The sequence below is a fragment of the Acipenser ruthenus genome, chromosome 10, assembly GCF_902713425.1.
Source record: "Acipenser ruthenus chromosome 10, fAciRut3.2 maternal haplotype, whole genome shotgun sequence".
Taxonomy (NCBI): Eukaryota; Metazoa; Chordata; class Actinopteri; order Acipenseriformes; family Acipenseridae; genus Acipenser; species Acipenser ruthenus.
The window spans coordinates 48,771,956-48,790,351 of NC_081198.1; the positions used below are offsets into that span (position 1 = coordinate 48,771,956).

General features: G+C 48.2%; 1 protein-coding gene across 9 annotated transcripts in view; it reads right to left on the minus strand.

Moving 5' to 3' along the window:
* Positions 1-18,396, minus strand: part of LOC117402971 (DNA-binding protein SATB2-like) — a 49,002-nt gene that overhangs the window by 11,586 nt on the left and 19,020 nt on the right. For 8 of the 9 annotated variants that reach the window (XR_009329754.1, XR_009329755.1, XR_009329753.1 and 5 more), the window contains 8 exons: positions 14,839-14,965; positions 14,402-14,525; positions 11,917-12,019; positions 9,976-10,026; positions 9,055-9,560; positions 5,556-5,768; positions 3,828-3,983; positions 1,445-1,645 (listed from right to left, as the gene is read on the minus strand). Coding sequence is in view for 3 of the 9 variants with exons in the window: in XM_034004749.3 (XP_033860640.2) it covers positions 1,445-1,645; positions 3,828-3,983; positions 5,556-5,768; positions 9,055-9,560; positions 9,976-10,026; positions 11,917-12,019; positions 14,402-14,525; positions 14,839-14,965 (1,481 nt within the window). In the remaining 6 variants the exon portion in view is untranslated. The remainder of the gene's footprint in view (positions 1-1,444; positions 1,646-3,827; positions 3,984-5,555; positions 5,769-9,054; positions 9,561-9,975; positions 10,027-11,916; positions 12,020-14,401; positions 14,526-14,838; positions 14,966-18,396) is intronic. The other variant, XM_059032455.1, reaches the window with a different exon arrangement.

Consider the following 18,396-nt stretch of genomic DNA (forward strand, 5'->3'; position numbering starts at 1 on the left):
TGAAATGCCCAATTTTAAGCCTGGCTCACCGTTGAAACCCCCACACTGACTCAGGAGAGATGAAGACTAACACACGCGTCCTCTGAAACGTGTGTCATCAGCCGTCCGCTTCTTTTCACTCTGCAGCCCTGCCATGCAGCTAGCTCAGAGCTGCAGTATCGGAGGACCACGCAGCTCTGCGCTGCTTCCAGGCAGGCCCGCAGGCGCCCGGCCAGTCTACAGGGGTCGCTGGTGCGCGGTGAGCCAAGGACACCCTGACCGACGTAAGCCCTCCCCACCCCAGAGCGACGCTTAGTCAATTGTGCGCCACCCCCCGATAACTCCCGCCCACGGCTGGCAGAGGAATAGTCTGGACCTGAACTGGCGACCTCCAGACTATAGGGCGCATCCTGCACACACGTGGAGTGCCTTTACCGGATGTGCCACTTGGGAAGGCGCTGGGCTTTTAAAAAGCTGGAACATTTTTCATAGAAATGCTGCCAAGGAAAACCTGTCATGTTTTAAGATGTGATTATATTTATTGGAAATTATTAAAATTCTGCACACCGTGGGGCCGGGTCTCTGCACAGCGAGAGAGGCAGGTTTCAAGACAGTGTGATGACTGCATTGAGAGCCGGCAGCTGGACAGTCCCATTGCAGGGCAGGCTGAGCCAGTCCAGGCTTTACTGTGAGCTTATAAGCTGCAGAGACACAGTGCTTACAGGGTGCAACTGAGGATCACAGATAAGCCTGGATTTGTTATAAAATACTGTGTGTGTGCAGTGTGTGTTTATAGTGAGTGTGTGTAGCATCTGTATGTTTGTAGCGTTTGTTTGTACAGTGTGCGTGTGTGTGCATGTATGTGTGTTTGTGTAGCGTGTGTGTTTTCATAGTGTGTTTGTGTAGCATATGTGTTTGTAGTATGTGTGTGTTTGTGTAATGTGTGTGTGTGTGTTTGTGTAGCATATGTATTTGTATAGTGTGTGTGTCTGTTTGTGTAGCGTGTGTGTTTGTATAGTGTGTGTGTAGCGTGTGTGTTTGTATAGTGTGTGTGTGTGTTTGTGTAGCGTGTGTGTTTGTATAGTGTGTGTGTGTGTTTGTGTAGCGTGTGTGTTTGTATAGTGTGCGTGTTTGTGTAGCATGTGTATTTGTATAGTGTGTGTGTTTATGTAGCGTGTGTGTTTGTGTAGTGTGTGTGTGTAGTGTGTGTGTTTGTATAGTGTGCGTGTTTGTGTAGCATGTGTATTTGTATAGTGTGCGTGTGTAGTGTGCGTGTTTGTATAGTGTGTGTGTGTGTTTGTGTAACGTGTACATGTGTATTTGTATAGTGTGTGTGTTTGTATAGTGTGTGTGTGTGTGTAGCACGTGTGTTTGTATAGTGTGTGTTTGTGTAGCGTGTGTGTTTGTATAGTGTGTGTTTGTGTAGTGTGTGTGCTTGTATAGCGTGCGTCTCTACTGCTCTCACCTGGCTCGGCTCTGCAGGCGGGTGTATGACAGTGTGCTGCAGTCTCTCGCTGTGGTGGTGCCGCGACTCCTCCTCGTACACCAGGTCGCGGTCCGACTGCGCTAGGCTCAGGAAGCGCCGGATGGTGCACAGGTTCTCCCACAGTGTGCGGTTTTCCGGGCTTGGGTTCTCTTTCCAGCGGAGCAGCTCACACAGCCAGCCCTGAGAGGAGAGGGGAGAGAGAGCCATTGAGAAAGAGGAGGGGAGAGGAGAGAGGCATAGCCATTGAGAATGAGGAGGGGAGAGGAGAGAGGCACAGCCATTGAGAGAGAGGAGGGGAGAGGAGAGAGAGAGCCATTGAGAAAGAGGAGGGGAGAGGAGAGAGAGAGCCATTGAGACAGAGGAAGGGAGAGAGACAGAGTCAGCCCAGAGAGGTGCACAGAGACACAAATATGGGAGATGATTATGTGTTTGTACCCTACAGTACTACACTGTAAACCTGCTATGCCAGAAATGCACAGCTAACACTTGTAGACAAGAATCTCTAACCTTTACCCAAATCCTAGATCACACTGACTCCATCCCAGTCCCTCAGCTCTAACCACTAGACCACCCTCATTTTTGCATCTCGGAGAGTGTCAATACATTAATAAATATGTTGATAAATAAACAGTGAAATAATACCGCCTGTGAATAAATAAGAAGCCTTGGTTCTTCTTCTTATTCTTCCACCTTCAGTCAACAAGAACAGTGAGATTTGATTATCTCCGCTGCAGCGGCCAAGGCAGCAACACCAGCTGTCGTGTGAGCGCAGGCCTGGCTGGCAGGCTGTGTGTTAATAACCTGATCGCTGCTCGCTCCCCTCTCCTGGAGGGGTGGGAGGGGGCCCTGAGCCCAGCTGCAGCAGCTGGAGGCACTGAACTGTGAACCCACCCACTGGGACTCTAACCCAATCTGCACCGGGGCTAAAGTCAACCCACATTACACACAGAGACATAAAAACACTTGTATACACTCAATACTCTTCTAACCATTAGACCACACTGCCTCCCCCCCCCCAGTCCCTCAGCTCTAACCACTAGATCACACTGCCTCCTTCCTAGTCCCTCAGCTCTAACCACTAGACCGCACTGCCTTCCTACCAGTTCCTCAGCTCAAACCACTACACCCCACTGCCCCCCTCCCAGTCCCTTGGCTCTATGCCCTACACCACACTGCCTCCCAGTCCCTTGGCTCTATGCCCTGCACCACACTGCCTCCCAGTCCCTCAGCACTATACCCTGCACCACACTGCCCCCCTCCCAGTCCCTCGGCACTATGCCCTGCACCACACTGCCTCCCAGTCCCTCGGCTCTATGCCCTGTACCACACTGCCTCCCAGTCCCTCGGCTCTATGCCCTGCACCACACTGCCTCCCAGTCCCTCGGCTCTATACCCTCCTCCACACTGCCTCCCAGTCCCTCGGCTCTATGCCCTGCACCACACTGCCCCCCTCCCAGTCCCTCGGCACTATGCCCTGCACCACACTGCCTCTCAGTCCCTCGGCACTATGCCCTGCACCACACTGCCTCCCAGTCCCTCACTTGAGTGGGTGTGTGGATGGGTGAGACTGCAGTGTAATGACTGCAGGCTAAAGCACACGCCTCACACACTGCCATGCACACACGCAGATACTGGGGCAGACCTCGGGAAGCACTGCAGTTAAATGGCAATGTGATGTAAGAAATGAAATGCAATGCAATGTGTATGATTGCCCTGGAGTCTATGCTGGTGTGTCGGAAGGCAATGAAAGCTGGGACCATTAATACTCTCTCCTCTCCTTGCTCTACTGCAGTGAATAGTCCACTCCTGTTGCTTCTTTGCTTCTGAATTCAATAACTGTCTATTGCAATAAATGAGATTGGTAACAATTGTGTGTAACCTAATCAGGAGCGAGACTGACAGTAGGTGTGTGTCGGTAGGAGTCTGGAGGGGGTTCCAGTGTCTGCTTGCGCTAGAAGCTGTTCTGCAGCAGAATGGAAACATGTGCATAGAGCTCAGACTGCATAGTAACAACAAGCCCTGTGCACACACTGTAAATGCAATGGGAGAACACTGTTACATTCTACCTGCAACCGCTGGCCTATATTTCCCCACTGTGGGCAAACTACGGGCACATTGCCCACTCCATAGTAAATTTATGATGTAGACAATTTTCCTCCAGTGACAAAATCCGACCCACTGCACAGTAATTAACCTTTAGACATCACTGCATCATATGTATCACAATATGTAAGGAGGTTTCAACATCGAGATGCAAAACCAGCCATTACCCCTTTAAGAGTCAGGAGTTGCACACATTCCTGTTGCCCTTTGAAGTGATGTGGGGCCCGCAGCGATGAGGGAGAGTCACAGCTCTGCTCACCTGGCTCTTGTTGGCAGCCACCTTGGCGAAGAGTGCCTGGGACACCTTGGCTCGCTTCATCTCCTGCTGGATCTCATCATAGATGATGGAGGTGATGCACATTCCCAGACCCTCCACCTTCAGGGGCAAGTCTGGGCTGGGGCCGGGGGGCTTCAACTGGAGAGACAGAGACAGAGAGGGGGAGAGAGAGAGAGAGGGAGGGAGGGAGAGAGTGAGGGGCATCCGGATCAAAAACACAAGCGTTCTGAAGCATTCAGGGTTTATTTTGCATTTTTTAACATGTATAAACCTGGAGGAATGGGTCATCTTCCGGGGAGCAGGGCACATTCATAAACTGTGTTACAGGAAATACCAAGGGAGGGGCATCCATCTAATAACAACTATAACAATATCATGTAGTTTTCAGAAGCTGTGTCATTGTTCTCACCCAAGATCAGCAGCAGCTCAAAATGAGGGACATTCAGACCAATGTCAAAGGCATGCCAAATGTATGTATATATGTACATCTGTATGTCTGCATGTATTTCAATATAGTGACAGAGGGTGGGAGCCGGACAGAGGCCCTTTGGTCCTTTTGGTAGTCAGCAGACACAGGCAGGTTATAACACTATGTGCAGTTAATACAGCTGCCACTTGATTATCCAAAACTGAATTAGTTTGCAAACACATTTCATATTGTCCTATGAAGGCATAGAAGATGCACCCTTGATTATCAGCAGATTAAAAGAATAATATGTGGAGATCAGATAAGCGAGATCAGATAACCGTTAGATATCAAACATGTGCATTCTGTGACTCTTTATTATACAGAGATAGAAGAGGGAGGGGGAGGGGGAGAGGGAGAGAGAAGACAGGAGAGAGGAGAGGGCCCCAACTGCTATGGAGGCAGCCATCTGTGCAGAGAGTGTGAGCGGAGCCGACGCCTGATGCCAAAACGGCATTATCTGGAGAGGGCCTGTGTGCGCCCGCTCTCCTAATCAGGTTAATTGTGATTAGGAAGGATTGCGGTTCAGCGACACTGCTCCTGCTGGGACCGAGAGAGACGACACTTAACCCAGTTCAGCACTGCGCTCCGTCCCCCCCTCACCATCCCAGTCACACCGAGAGAGACAGAGACACGGGCAGCTCGGAGCAAGGAGGGGCGACCCGCTCTCCCCCAATAAAAAGGAGTAAATTGCTCCCTAAATGATAAATTGTTACTCTCCATAACGCGCTCCCGCAAGCTTGTCTCATTCTTTATTAAAGCCAGACTAAAGGCACTCCCGACTGACTCTTTCTTTTTTCATTGCCATTATGCAAAGCGCTTTCTGCTAATTTCACTGACGAAATCAGCGGAAATGAAACAGCAAAACAAACACACACAGATACGTGCACCTCTGAGCGCCACAACCCTGCTTTGCTTTTCTTTATTTCGTGTGGTTTCCACAGATGATGTTTTAAACACCATTAAAAAAATGTCCACACTGCAGCCCAGGTCTTCCCCTAACCACTGAGCTACTCAAACCCACCACCTTCCACACTGCAGCCCAGCGCTCTAACCACTGAACTACTCAAACACACCACCTTCCACACTGCAGCCCAGCGCTCTAACCACTGAGCTAATCAAACCCACCACCTTCCACACTGCAGCCCAACGCTCTAACCACTGAGCTACTCAAATCCACCACCTTCCACACTGCAGCCCAGTCTGTCCCTGAGCTGTCCTGTGTCCTGTGTGTTTGTGCATACCTGCGGCAGGCGCGGGACCCCGGGGGGGGCTGTGCTGGGGGAGGGCAGCCCTGCGGCCGGGTTCATACTGCGCTCTCTCTCCTCCTGGTAGATTCGGTCCCGCTCGGCCTCGGGGAGATTCAGAAAGTTCTGCATGGCCTTCAGGTTCACGAGCAGCGACTGCGAAGCTGAACGTGGGTCCTCCTCCTTCCTCAGGATCTCAGAGAGCAGGCCCTGGCACACAACACACAGGCACGGTCAGAGGGGCTCGCTGCACACACACACACACAACACACAGGCACGGTCAGAGGGGCTCGCTGCACACACACACACACAACACACAGGCACGGTCAGAGGAGCTCGCTGCACACACACACACACAACACACAGGCACGGTCAGAGGGGCTCGCTGCACACACACACAGAAAACACACAGGCACGGTCAGAGGAGCTCGCTGCACACACACACACACAACACACACAAACACACACAGGCACGGTCAGAGGGGCTCGCTGCACACATACACACACAACACACAGGCACGGTCAGAGGGGCTCGCTGCACACACACACACAACACACAGGCACGGTCAGAGGGGCTCGCTGCACACACAGACACACACACACACACAAACACACACAGGCACGGTCAGAGGGGCTCGCTGCACACACACACACACAACACACAGGCACGGTCAGAGGGGCTCGCTGCACACACAGACACACACACACACACAAACACACACAGGCACGGTCAGAGGGGCTCGCTGCACACACAGACACACACACATACACACACAACACACAGGCACGGTCAGAGGGGCTCGCTGCACACACACACACACAACACACAGGCACGGTCAGAGGAGCTCGCTGCACACACACACACAACACACAGGCACGGTCAGAGGGGCTCGCTGCACACACAGACACACACACACACACAAACACACACAGGCACGGTCAGAGGGGCTCGCTGCACACACAGACACACACACATACACACACAAACACACACAGGCACGGTCAGAGGAGCTCGCTGCACACACACACACAACACACAGGCACGGTCAGAGGGGCTCGCTGCACACACAAGCACAACACACAGGCACAGTCAGAGGGGCTCGCTGCACACACACACACACAACACACAGGCACGGTCAGAGGAGCTCGCTGCACACACACACACAACACACAGGCACGGTCAGAGGGGCTCGCTGCACACACACACACACAACACACAGGCACGGTCAGAGGAGCTCGCTGCACACACACACACAACACACAGGCACGGTCAGAGGGGCTCGCTGCACACACAAGCACAACACACAGGCACGGTCAGAGGGGCTCGCTGCACACACACACACACACACACACACACACACACACACACACACATGCACTCACACACACTCACACACACATGCACTCACACACACACACACTCACACGTACACACACACACACACACTCACACACACTCACACACACATGCACTCAAACACACACACGCACACACACAGTCCCTCACACAATCACTACAGTCTTTGGGTCCCTCACACACTCACGCCACACACACACACACACGCACACACACACATGCACTCACACACACTCACACACACATGCACTCACACACACACACATGTACACACACACACACACACGCACACACACACACAATCACTACTGTCTGTGGGTCCCTCACACACTCACACACATACTCACACACACACACACACACACACACACACACACACACACACACACACACTCACACACACTCACACACACATGCACTCACACACACACACGAACACAGACCCTCACACAATCACTACAGTCTGTGGGTCCCTCACTCACTGCAAGGTACTGATAGCTTTCTTATTGTACAGTAACCCTTCAGCCTTGCCTGATGGAAACAGCTCCAATCAGCCACAGCAGCAGGAGGATGTGCTCAGTGTACAGAGCAGCCTGACGGACTGACACACAGAACTCAACCTTTCCCTCACATACCTGCACAGAGCTCAGCTCCCACGATGCAAAACAATTTCCACCCTCTAAAACAAATGCTTATTTGGAATCTAATGAGGCAGAATTTATATTTGCACAAACGGAATAAGCCAGGTGTGCATGCTGCTGAACTTGCAGAGGGGAGGGGAGGGGGAGGAAGATCACAAAACACAGCTGCAGGGAAAAGCATACGCTGATGCAAACAGCAGCCGAGCAGTGTAGTTAGACAGCAGTTTAACTGTTGTGCTGGAGCTGCCCTGCAGTGTAGTTATAATACAATACCCCTCACCCTGCCCCGATCCCAATCAGGGAATCTGTTACATTACCAAATAAAAAGGGTGCTAAAGGAATGTCTCTCCCACCTGCAGCTCTGCAGAGGCAGCTGTATTAATCTGAAAACCTTCAACCCCAAAACACAAACAAGCAATGACAAGTGAATGCACGATCAAAGCTTGCAAAGTTGGCAGTTATTTTTCCAGACAGCTCTTTGAAACTCTTTTCTCATCCTTCGTTTAGTGCTCTGAGACCCCTGCGATTCAGCACACTTTTAAGAGCCCCAGTAATGTAGGTCACTGGCGTTTGGAAATAGTTAACAAAATGGTTAAACCTCTTCTTTTTTAATTGCACACGAGCATGCTGCATATTTGATGAATCTGTGCTTAATTTTTAGATTAATGCAAGTGGTTGCATTACGTGGCAGGTGGAGCGGAACGGCTCATCCTCACGATGGGGGGTGTGTACACAGCGGCCGTAGCAAAAGCAGGGGACCCCTGGGGGCCACGCTGGGAGTCCTCTGGGCTGTTTGACTGTGCGTCCCCCCACTCTGTGACCAGGGCAGAGTCAGGGAGGAACTAGCACACCTGATACTGTTCAGCCCAGCTCTCACAGACACGGATCCACACAGCCACTGATGCACAACCACTGACACAACTGCTTTGGTTTTGTCCTACTCAAATTACTTTGACCAAAGTTCAAGTGGCTTCAGCAACCATATATAAAAAATAAATAGATAGATAGATAGATAGATAGATAGATAGATAGATAGATAGACAGACAGATAGAAAACAGTATTTGTAGAGGTGTAATTGGTGACACAGGTGACACTTTGCTACAGTCTATAGCTGTGTCTATAGCTGTGAGTCTATAGCTGTGTCTATAGCAGTGAGTCTATAGCTGTGAGTCTATAGCCATGAGTATAAACTTATGGATAGAGACTCACAGCTACAGACTCACTCTGATTGTCTCTATCTGATCATTCATATAAAGCACAAACAAGTGACAATTATTAACAAACCAACAGCCAGGAGGAAATGATCTCTGCCCATGAATCAGGGTGTGTGTTGTTATTCAAAGCCTTCAAAAATTATTTTATTTATGTCTTAAGAGAGAGAGCAATATGGGTCCTAATCACAACAGAAATTAAGGCATCAGTGTGGATGACTTAAGGTGACAGCAAGGTGAATATAAGGATGTTGTAAAGTATGGCTTGTATCGTTCGCCTGCTCACCTGCGTCCTGTTGAAAGCCACCCTGGCGAAGACGGCCTGTGAGACGCTGGCTCTCTTCAGCTCGTCCCGCACCTGCTGGTAGATTTCGGGCGAGACCTCCACGCCACTGGGGTTGGAGCCGGGTTCGACGGGCTTGGCAGGGCGCGGGATGGGCGGGTGGTTCAGGAACTGCTGGTTGATGCCCTGGGGGTGCTGGTGTGCGAGGAGCCGGCTGACTGCTAGCTGCTGGTTGATGAGGTGCGCCATGGCCAGCTGCTGCCGGACCAGCTGGGGGTTGAGCTGGGGGGAGAGCAGGCCTGTGGGGCCCATGAGGGGCTGCAGCGTGGCTCCGGGGGGGACCTGGCTGCGCAGGGGGGGGCTGTGATGCAGCTGGTTGTGAGGGGGGGGCTGCTGCTGTTGAGGTTCTCGCTCCCCCCCTCCACCCAGCGAGCTCAGCTGGGTCAGGCCGGGCAGGTGTGAGGGACGCTGGCCCAGGACGCAGAACTCAGACAGGTTGTCTCTCTCCACTATAGGGGATGGGGACGGGAAAAGACAGTGTCACACTCTCTCCTGCTGCTCACCTGTTATAATGTGCCTGCATGTTACATCAGATTTAGCACCACATTCATTGCATTGCAGGTTCACCTTCTTGTATTGTAAAGATGATTTAGAATAAATCGCATTTTTACACCTGACCCTGGGCCCGATTGTCTACTGTGGGTAAATTGCCCACTTCATAAATGCACCATGGAGTGGCCAATTTGCCTGAAAGTTGCTCATAGTAGAAATTACAGGTCCCTTGTCTCTTAGACGACTATATTTTTGACTCACACTGTTTCAAGCATTTAAAGCACAGCCATATTCACATTGACTTGACTATTGAAAGAGACAGTGGGGGGCTGATGAGATGATTCAGAGCAAGTAGAGTCCGAGTATTCTCACCTTTGATTTCCGTGTTTTCTCTTCCCGCCCACATCTTCTCTAAGTAATCCCCTGGATAGAGGAAGAAAAAGGGACATGAAAACAAAGGGTGAGAACGGAGAACGCATCACACTGACAGCAAGGGAAAAACACTGCCGAGAAAACACCTTGATTACAACAGGACACAAGCCACAATCCTGGAGTGAGATTCATCGAGAGTAGAGAAAAGGGAGAGAAAAGGGGAGTAGTAGAAAAGACAGAGAGGGAGACAGTAGAGAAGAGAGCGAGGATATAGATGAGTAGAGCATAGAAGAGAGAGGGAGACAGTAGATCATAGGGAGGCTTGATAAACTGGTTACAATGCCTTTGCCAACTGGACCAGCTCTGGAGTTTGTGTTTGTTGGTAGATCCTTACAGTCACTGAATGCAGTTCAACGTGTGATATGTGCGAATGCTCAATTTCATAAGAAGCCTGCTCCCCAGCATTGCGCAACGAACAGTACATTGGGATGGTTTGATCTTGACAATAGGAGACTCTTCCACTGGTGAACAATTACCTGCCAGGGTTCTCCAGTTTAGATGCCAGATTATTTCTGTCACTGCTTTGGTGAGGCAGGGTATAATTATCTCATATGCTCCACTCTGAATACTCAGAACATCTCAGCAGAGCCATGAAAAAGAGCTTCAGAGACGACAACTTTATAAACACTCAGGCATACACACGTACACACAGACACACAGACAGACAAAAGCACAAACGCATGTACTCACATGCACACACAGATACACACACACATGCACACACACACACACACACTCCAGTCAATCCAAAACTTAGCACAAGACCTGCAATGCAGATGCATTGACTGTAGAGGATAATCACAGCGCCCCAGCCCCTAAAGATATTAACAGGCAAATCCCAGTCTGAACCAGATCCCAGTCCAGGCACAGCCCTGCCCAGCTGCCTGCAGCCCTGCTGGGCTATCTGTGACGGCGTGAATATCAACCTAAATTTGTTCTTGAGAATCGGCTGAAATGAACCAATGGCTGCAAAAGGAATTGTAAGAAAAGCATACATTGATGGATAGTAAACCTAGATATCTAAATAAATTGGAAAATATGCTGCTCTTCCCGCATAAAAGAGCCTGACCTTTATTTACTCCAATAAAATGTGATCTTCATTAAACTTAATAAAGATTGACAGCCGCTGCAGCCAATGAGGTTTGTGGGTTTCTTTTGTCCAATCGCATTTCTGCTCTAGTCCTTTTAGCATCTGTTCCTGATGAGCGGCACTCAGAGGCCGGCTGCTTTCTATCCCTGAGTTGTTTTTGAAACGCAAAAAACAAAACTAAAAAACCCTATTCTGTAACCCGAAGCTATTTCTCAGCAAACAGAGCTTTTTATTCTGTGTTTTGGGTTGTGTTTACTTTGATCTGGTTCACAGTGTAATTACTCCATTTTTAAAATGATTTCTAAGTAAAGAGGCGCATTCTTCATGCCGGGCCATCTATATATGGTTATCTGTAACAGAATCCCCGAGTTTAACTTTAGGAAACTATGGTTTTGATTAGGAGGGAATCGTTTAGTTCCCACTACTTTATTAAAAAAGACATTAGCACATAATTCAAACCATGTTGAGCTCAGCTAAGACCATGATGTTTTTAAGCATGCTATCTCAACGAGTCACAACTTCTCTGCTTAGACAGTAGAGCTATGAAGACAAAGACATTGCTATGGTCATGTGAATGTAGCGGGCAGTGTTGTGTGATGCCCTGCCGTTACGGATTGGGTCCCCTCTTGATGAGATGAGATAATGTTAAAAGCTCTAAAACCACGAATTTGCATTGTGGTTAAGACGCTAGCCTGCAGCGCACGAGGTTGCCGGTTCAGGCCCAGCCTCCACCTGTTATAAAGTCGCCCCCTCCCTGTCAGTACCATGCTCCCCCCTGGACCTCTCCTCACCTTTAAGCTTCTTGTATTTCTTGTACCAGCGGCCGAACTCCTGGCACTTGGTAGAGGAGACGTTAGCGTAGTAGGTGCTGTTCACGATTGAGGAGATCATACTCTGTGGAGAGGAGACAGGACTCAGCAACACTATTCTGGGACACTGCCTGGGCTCTGAACTTATTTCAGTGGTCTGGGCAAATTGCACAATACTATCCGGTGCTTGACTACGATCTGTCTATTCCAGCTCAGGCCCGGGTTGAATTTTAAGTAAGCCAACCTGAAATGAGCACAAGGCAATCTAGAGAACTGTCGTCGTCTCCCCTCCCACACACAGCTAGGAAAGGAAGGACATAGCAAACATGGAGAGTGTTTTACATACTTTAAAAACTGCTCTTTTTATCTGTCAGGCTAAGATTTGCTTATAAAGCTGTTGATTGTGCCCAAGGAATTCAATTAAACATGAGCTTTCCCTTCTGCCAGCTTCCCTACGATGTTCTGTTTCAACTTTCTGTCTCTCTGTTCAGCTGGCCAGGAAGCTCCTGGAGGATAATTCTCACAGATCACTCTGTCTGTTCGGGCAGAACTTTCCAACTGGGTGTAATCAACAAAGAGGAGGATAGGAAGAGGCTTTCACTAACCCTACAACTCCAGCGCCACCGCCGGCCCTGCAAGAAGCACTTCATAAAGGCTCTATAGATGCTCAATAGACTGTGAAATCCATAAATAAGACTATAATACTGTTTATATACATGAATGATGTAATAGTGTATATCAGAACATTCTTATAAAATGTTATAGCAGAAAATGATCTTAAATGTGTGTTGTAATTGAGTGCTATTATCTTAACTGTTTGTAACATTATGTTTACAACCACTCATAACGGATCCCTTAACTAAAGCGTTCTCAATTTTTGTGGGGTCACATTATGATTAAGTTGTGTGGGGTTTAAAGTTGTACAGCAGGGTTTTTGGGGGCCCAAAGACCCTGGCGGGGGGTGGGGGGTGGGGGGTGTCTATAGCAGTCTGACTGGGGTGAAGCTGCAAATGTGTGAGAGCCTTGGCTCCCAGATCAGTCGTCCCTGCCTCGATAGATCTATGAGCCTGTGTCTCTGCCATTCATCTCTGCAACGCTTCAAAATATGGGAAACCTCACTTAATTGGATGGGTAAAGCAGCAGGAAACAGAAAATGAAGTGGCGGTGGTGTAATCTTTAGGAAAAGGAAACGCACTTCAGCTGTGAACTGTTCTTGGCAGAGTCAGAAATCTAGTAAATCTCTGACTCTGACAGCTCTCCCACAGCCCTGTGGCTTTGTGGTTAGGGAAAAGGACTGGGAGACAGGAGATCCCGGTTCAAACCCCCCTCTTCATCTCCTGAAGGATCACACACACACACACAGATGAAGGATGAAGGGCTGTCCCTCCCCTCCAGTTTCAGCAGGGCTCAGCAGCACAAACAGTCTAATAAGCAACAGCAGTGAGTGTGGTTTCATCCTGGGAGACAGCTCTGCAATCTTCTGATGCCGATAACATATTAACCACTTGGGTGTCATAATAAGCTTTCTACATATGGCGTGGTATTATTGAGTGAATTTGAGCCCTAAAGTGCTCTGGGGAACGCTTTTATTAAACCAGAGGGAGACATTGGGTTACTCTCTCTGTTTTTTTGTTTTTCACACACACACACACACACCTATCAAAGGCAGAATGCAATACACATGTCAGGTATCAGTATCTTTAAACTTTGATAATATAGGAATGGTTTATCAGCCCACAACTGGCTTGTGTTTTTAACTAACTGTACATATTAAAATATTTACTATTCAAAGACAGGACAGCTTTTCTTGTTTTGAAAATAAGTTAACCGATTAAATTATTTAATACATAATAAATACTTCTTAACCTTTTCAGGGTCTTAAATAGCCCACCAGCGACCTGGCCCTTTAACTCTTTTTACTCAGGCACTGTGAGAGACAGCCCTGCGATACGTCATTGGAAAGAGGAGATTCAGACCTTCATAATGAGGTCCTACTTGTGTATTTCCGGTAGATGACCATGTCAGGAGTCTGACCATGTCTTGAACGCACGTGTTTTGGAATGTTGCTGCAGCGCTGAAGACAGACCCACCTCGGTGCAGTAAACAAACATTTTCACACAAACTCATTTCTCTTACAAAATAAGAGAAATGGCGACATTGAAGGCACAAGGACCTATTTTCCGATAAATAAATATTTTGTTTTTTGTGTTTGTAGATCAGATGCACGAGACCAGAGCTGTTTATGGTTATGTTGCCCTGGCCGCCACATTGCTGGCTATTCAAGCCACAGTGAATAGACCCATCTTGTGCCACATGATCAGGGTGCCTGGGACAAATAATTTGAATGGGTTTCTTTTTTTTATTTTTCTTTTGCACATTTTCAGTTAATCAGTTTTTTTGGATCCCGTATATATTGCCATAATTCCTTTATTTATTATGCAATTTGTTAATGTCCATGTAACCTGACCTGTGAGAGAGGGCACTCCTTGGCCAGTGTGCTCTGGTTCATCTCCTTCAGCAGCTCTTTTAGGGCGTTCCGCACAGTGGCATGGTTCCACTGCTCCGCGGGCAAGTCCTCCAGCTTGGCACGGCTAAAAAAAAAAAAAAAAATTCACCGGACTGCTGGGCAAAGTAGATTAGATTACTATACAGCAGCGGCTTTCAAACCTCTCCAAGCCTGGACACGCACACAAGTGACATGGGTAGACCCCTGATAGTGGCGCCATAGAAATACCTCTAGATTTTTACAGTTGTTTTTATTGTCATAGGCTTTCATAACACAACTCTCTAATAGACTCACTGCAAATGAGCAGGTATGAAAAAAAGAAGCTTGTTTAGTTTTTATAGTTTCGGAACTCTGGCGGAATGCAGACTCCACGGAGCCCCCTCCTGGCTGCCCCTCACCTCTGCAGCTGGATTCTCAGCGTCACCACATGGTAGACGTCCTGCAGCATGTCTGCCACCGTGGCCTCTGGCTCGTCGCTCAGGTAGTGGATCGGAAGCGGGTTCCAACGGCCCACCTTGATGATCCCTGTGCCGACACACAAACACAAACACAAACACACACTGTGAGGAACTATCTAACCTTTTAAGAGAGGAAGCACATTGCCAGACCTCTGGAGAACACCCGCTTCTGTCAGGAGTCCCACTTTGTGCAGGTGCATGGGAATGAGCAGCATGGCTACAACAGGGGATGACTTTTCACTGTGTCTTATTGCTTTGACTCATATCAAAGTATTATGGCATCTCGCTGTACTGTACTCTGCAATAATTGGATGTTCCCGGATTGTGATGACTCAAAGTAACTTACTTCCTGAAATGTCACGTAATTAAAAACATTGGGAAATGATTTCAATTCTTCCCCCTGCTATTGTAGGAGAGAAGCTTGATAAGACAGGATTTTTTATAAATGTGGATTGTTGTGCTAATGTCATTATAGTTCAACCCTACACCTCTTTAGCCATGCTGTTCTGGATCGGGAGAGGGTACAATGTGGGTATGATTTCACTGTGCTTTATTACACTGCGCTGTGCTTTGACTATGGGAGAGGGCTAGTGCTTTCACTGTGCTTTATTACACTGCGCTGTGCTTTGACTATGGGAGAGGGCTAGTGCTTTCACTGTGCTTTATTACACTGTGCTGTGCTTTGACTATGGGAGAGGGCTAGTGCTTTCACTGTGCTTTATTACACTGTGCTGTGCTTTGACTATGGGAGAGGGCTGGTGCTTTCACTGTGCTTTATTACACTGCGCTGTGCTTTGACTATGGGAGAGGGCTAGTGCTTTCACTGTGCTTTATTACACTGTGCTGTGCTTTGACTATGGGAGAGGGCTAGTGCTTTCACTGTGCTTTATTACACTGTGCTGTGCTTTGACTATGGGAGAGGGCTGGTGCTTTCACTGTGCTTTATTACACTGCGCTGTGCTTTGACTATGGGAGAGGGCTAGTGCTTTCACTGTGCTTTATTACACTGTGCTGTGCTTTGACTATGGGAGAGGGCTAGTGCTTTCACTGTGCTTTATTACACTGTGCTGTGCTTTGACTATGGGAGAGGGCTGGTGCTTTCACTGTGCTTTATTACACTGCGCTGTGCTTTGACTATGGGAGAGGGCTAGTGCTTTCACTGTGCTTTATTACACTGCGCTGTGCTTTGACTATGGGAGAGGGCTGGTGCTTTCACTGTGCTTTATTACACTGCGCTGTGCTTTGACTATGGGAGAGGGCTAGTGCTTTCACTGTGCTTTATTACACTGTGCTGTGCTTTGACTATGGGAGAGGGCTGGTGCTTTCACTGTGCTTTATTACACTGCGCTGTGCTTTGACTATGGGAGAGGGCTAGTGCTTTCACTGTGCTTTATTACACTGTGCTGTGCTTTGACTATGGGAGAGGGCTGGTGCTTTCACTGTGCTTTATTACACTGCGCTGTGCTTTGACTATGGGAGAGGGCTGGTGCTTTCACTGTGCTTTATTACACTGCGCTGTGCTTTGACTATGGGAGAGGGCTGGTGCTTTCACTGTGCTTTATTACACTGCGCTGTGCTTTGACTATGGGAGAGGGCTGGTGCTCTCCATGAGCACTAATAACACAAAACACTATCTTGTTCCTTTCTAAGGTGCAGTTTTAGATTAAAATTCAAAACTAAAAGCAAAACTCAGATAAGATTTTATAGTTAGAAGCGAGCACTTCCCATTGGCACACAGTCCTGCAGTTCAAGGCTGAGCTTTACATAATCTACACTTATAGAGGCAATTAAATCATCTATTCATTGTTTAATACACGTCAATAGGCTGCAATCAAATGTCCCAACCTGCTGATTTTAATTTCAGAGACTTTTGATCAGGGTAACACAGTGAAGAGCTTTACACAACCGAAGCAGTATTTTCTGATCTGGTCCCTCCCATTCACAGTGTATATCCATTTCTGTCATTTCTTTAGCGGGAAGCCTTACCAACCTTTCGTTTTACAAATACAATTGTTACACTTTGATCCAATGAATCTGTTTGTCCATCGCCATTAAACACTCAACAGTGCGACATTTTGAAATACTAAAAGAAACCTAATAAATGTAACGACGAACATTAACACTAGAAGTCATTGTCAATGTCTTTAAATGTTGGAACAGTTTTGGATTGATACAGTAAACATTTTGAAGTGTGGACTCGTTTGATAAAGCACGAAGGGTCTCTTAATGATCCCAATGTGTTAATTATCCACAAATGGGACATTGAGCTCGCAGGGGTGTGAGTGAGTTAGACACGTAGGCAAGAAAGGAAAAAAGAAGAAAAGAAATAAGGAAACAGTAATTGGAAAAGGAGAAATGAAAGGAATCCTGGATGAATGCTTTTTGAATCTAAACAATGTTGCCTTCAGGTGCCTTGATTACAGGGACCTGTGACTGTGCTGGTGGCACTCCTAGCAGCTGGCATGGAGCCTCACACACATTCACACATCTGCTGATAAAGACCACTCTGTTTCTATGGAAGCTTTATGACATGTAGAATGCAGTGAGGTCAGTGATTGTTATCGAGCTCCTGGAGAACACCCCAGCAAAAGCATGGCATGTGATTTACCAGAGTCCTGCAGCAAGGCTGCCGAGCTCAGTGCAGGGTCTTGATAAAACATCGCTTCCTCTTCTTTAGATCGCCTAATTCAGTGTGTACATTTTTCATAATCATGCTTGAGGAGATTTTATATAGAGAGCCCCACACACGCATTACCTCCCTCCCCTTGCACTCTCTGAATTCCAATTGCAGAACTAAACTGCACTAATCTCATTAGGATCACTGTTGAGTCGAGTACAGAGCTGGCGACGTACACATCCCATTCCATCAGTCTTGAGGATTTATTTATCAGACCTGTGCATCTCCCCTTGAGTTGTAACTGGAAACCTCTGGTTCCAATGGGAGTCGTGACCTGCGAGGATATTGTCTATCTGTACAACCGGATCAAGCAGCTAGACTGTCACTGTCACAGCGCAAGCGATTGCTGACAGCAGCCCTTGAACCAGGGTGCAGTATGTTTGACCTGAAGGGCTGGCCTGGGGTCTTTAGTCCTTGAATGTTTTCTCTGTTGGTTTACCAAGTGAACGCAGGGGTGGAAAATAAAAGCGAGAGAGGGCACCAAGCGGTTCCAGCAAGGATGATGCTGCTCTGAGAGTCTCTCGTTCAGCTCTGCGCTGTCTCTGTGTATTCTCTCTCTGGTGTGCTTGGAAACCGCACAGCAATTGTTTTCTGAAATGCTTTCTCTCCCGTCTCCAATTTCATTAAAGCTGTAATTTTAGAATAAACATTCTCAAAAGTTCTCAGGCTTCGGAACAGATCCGATTGCAGACCTGGGAGAGGGGAGAGGGAGGGGATGTGAGAGAGGGAGGGGAGTGTGGGCTGTGGGGGGCAGCTAGTAAAATCGGGGGGGGCAAAGAAGAAAGAGCACACACACACACACACACACACACAAACGCGCA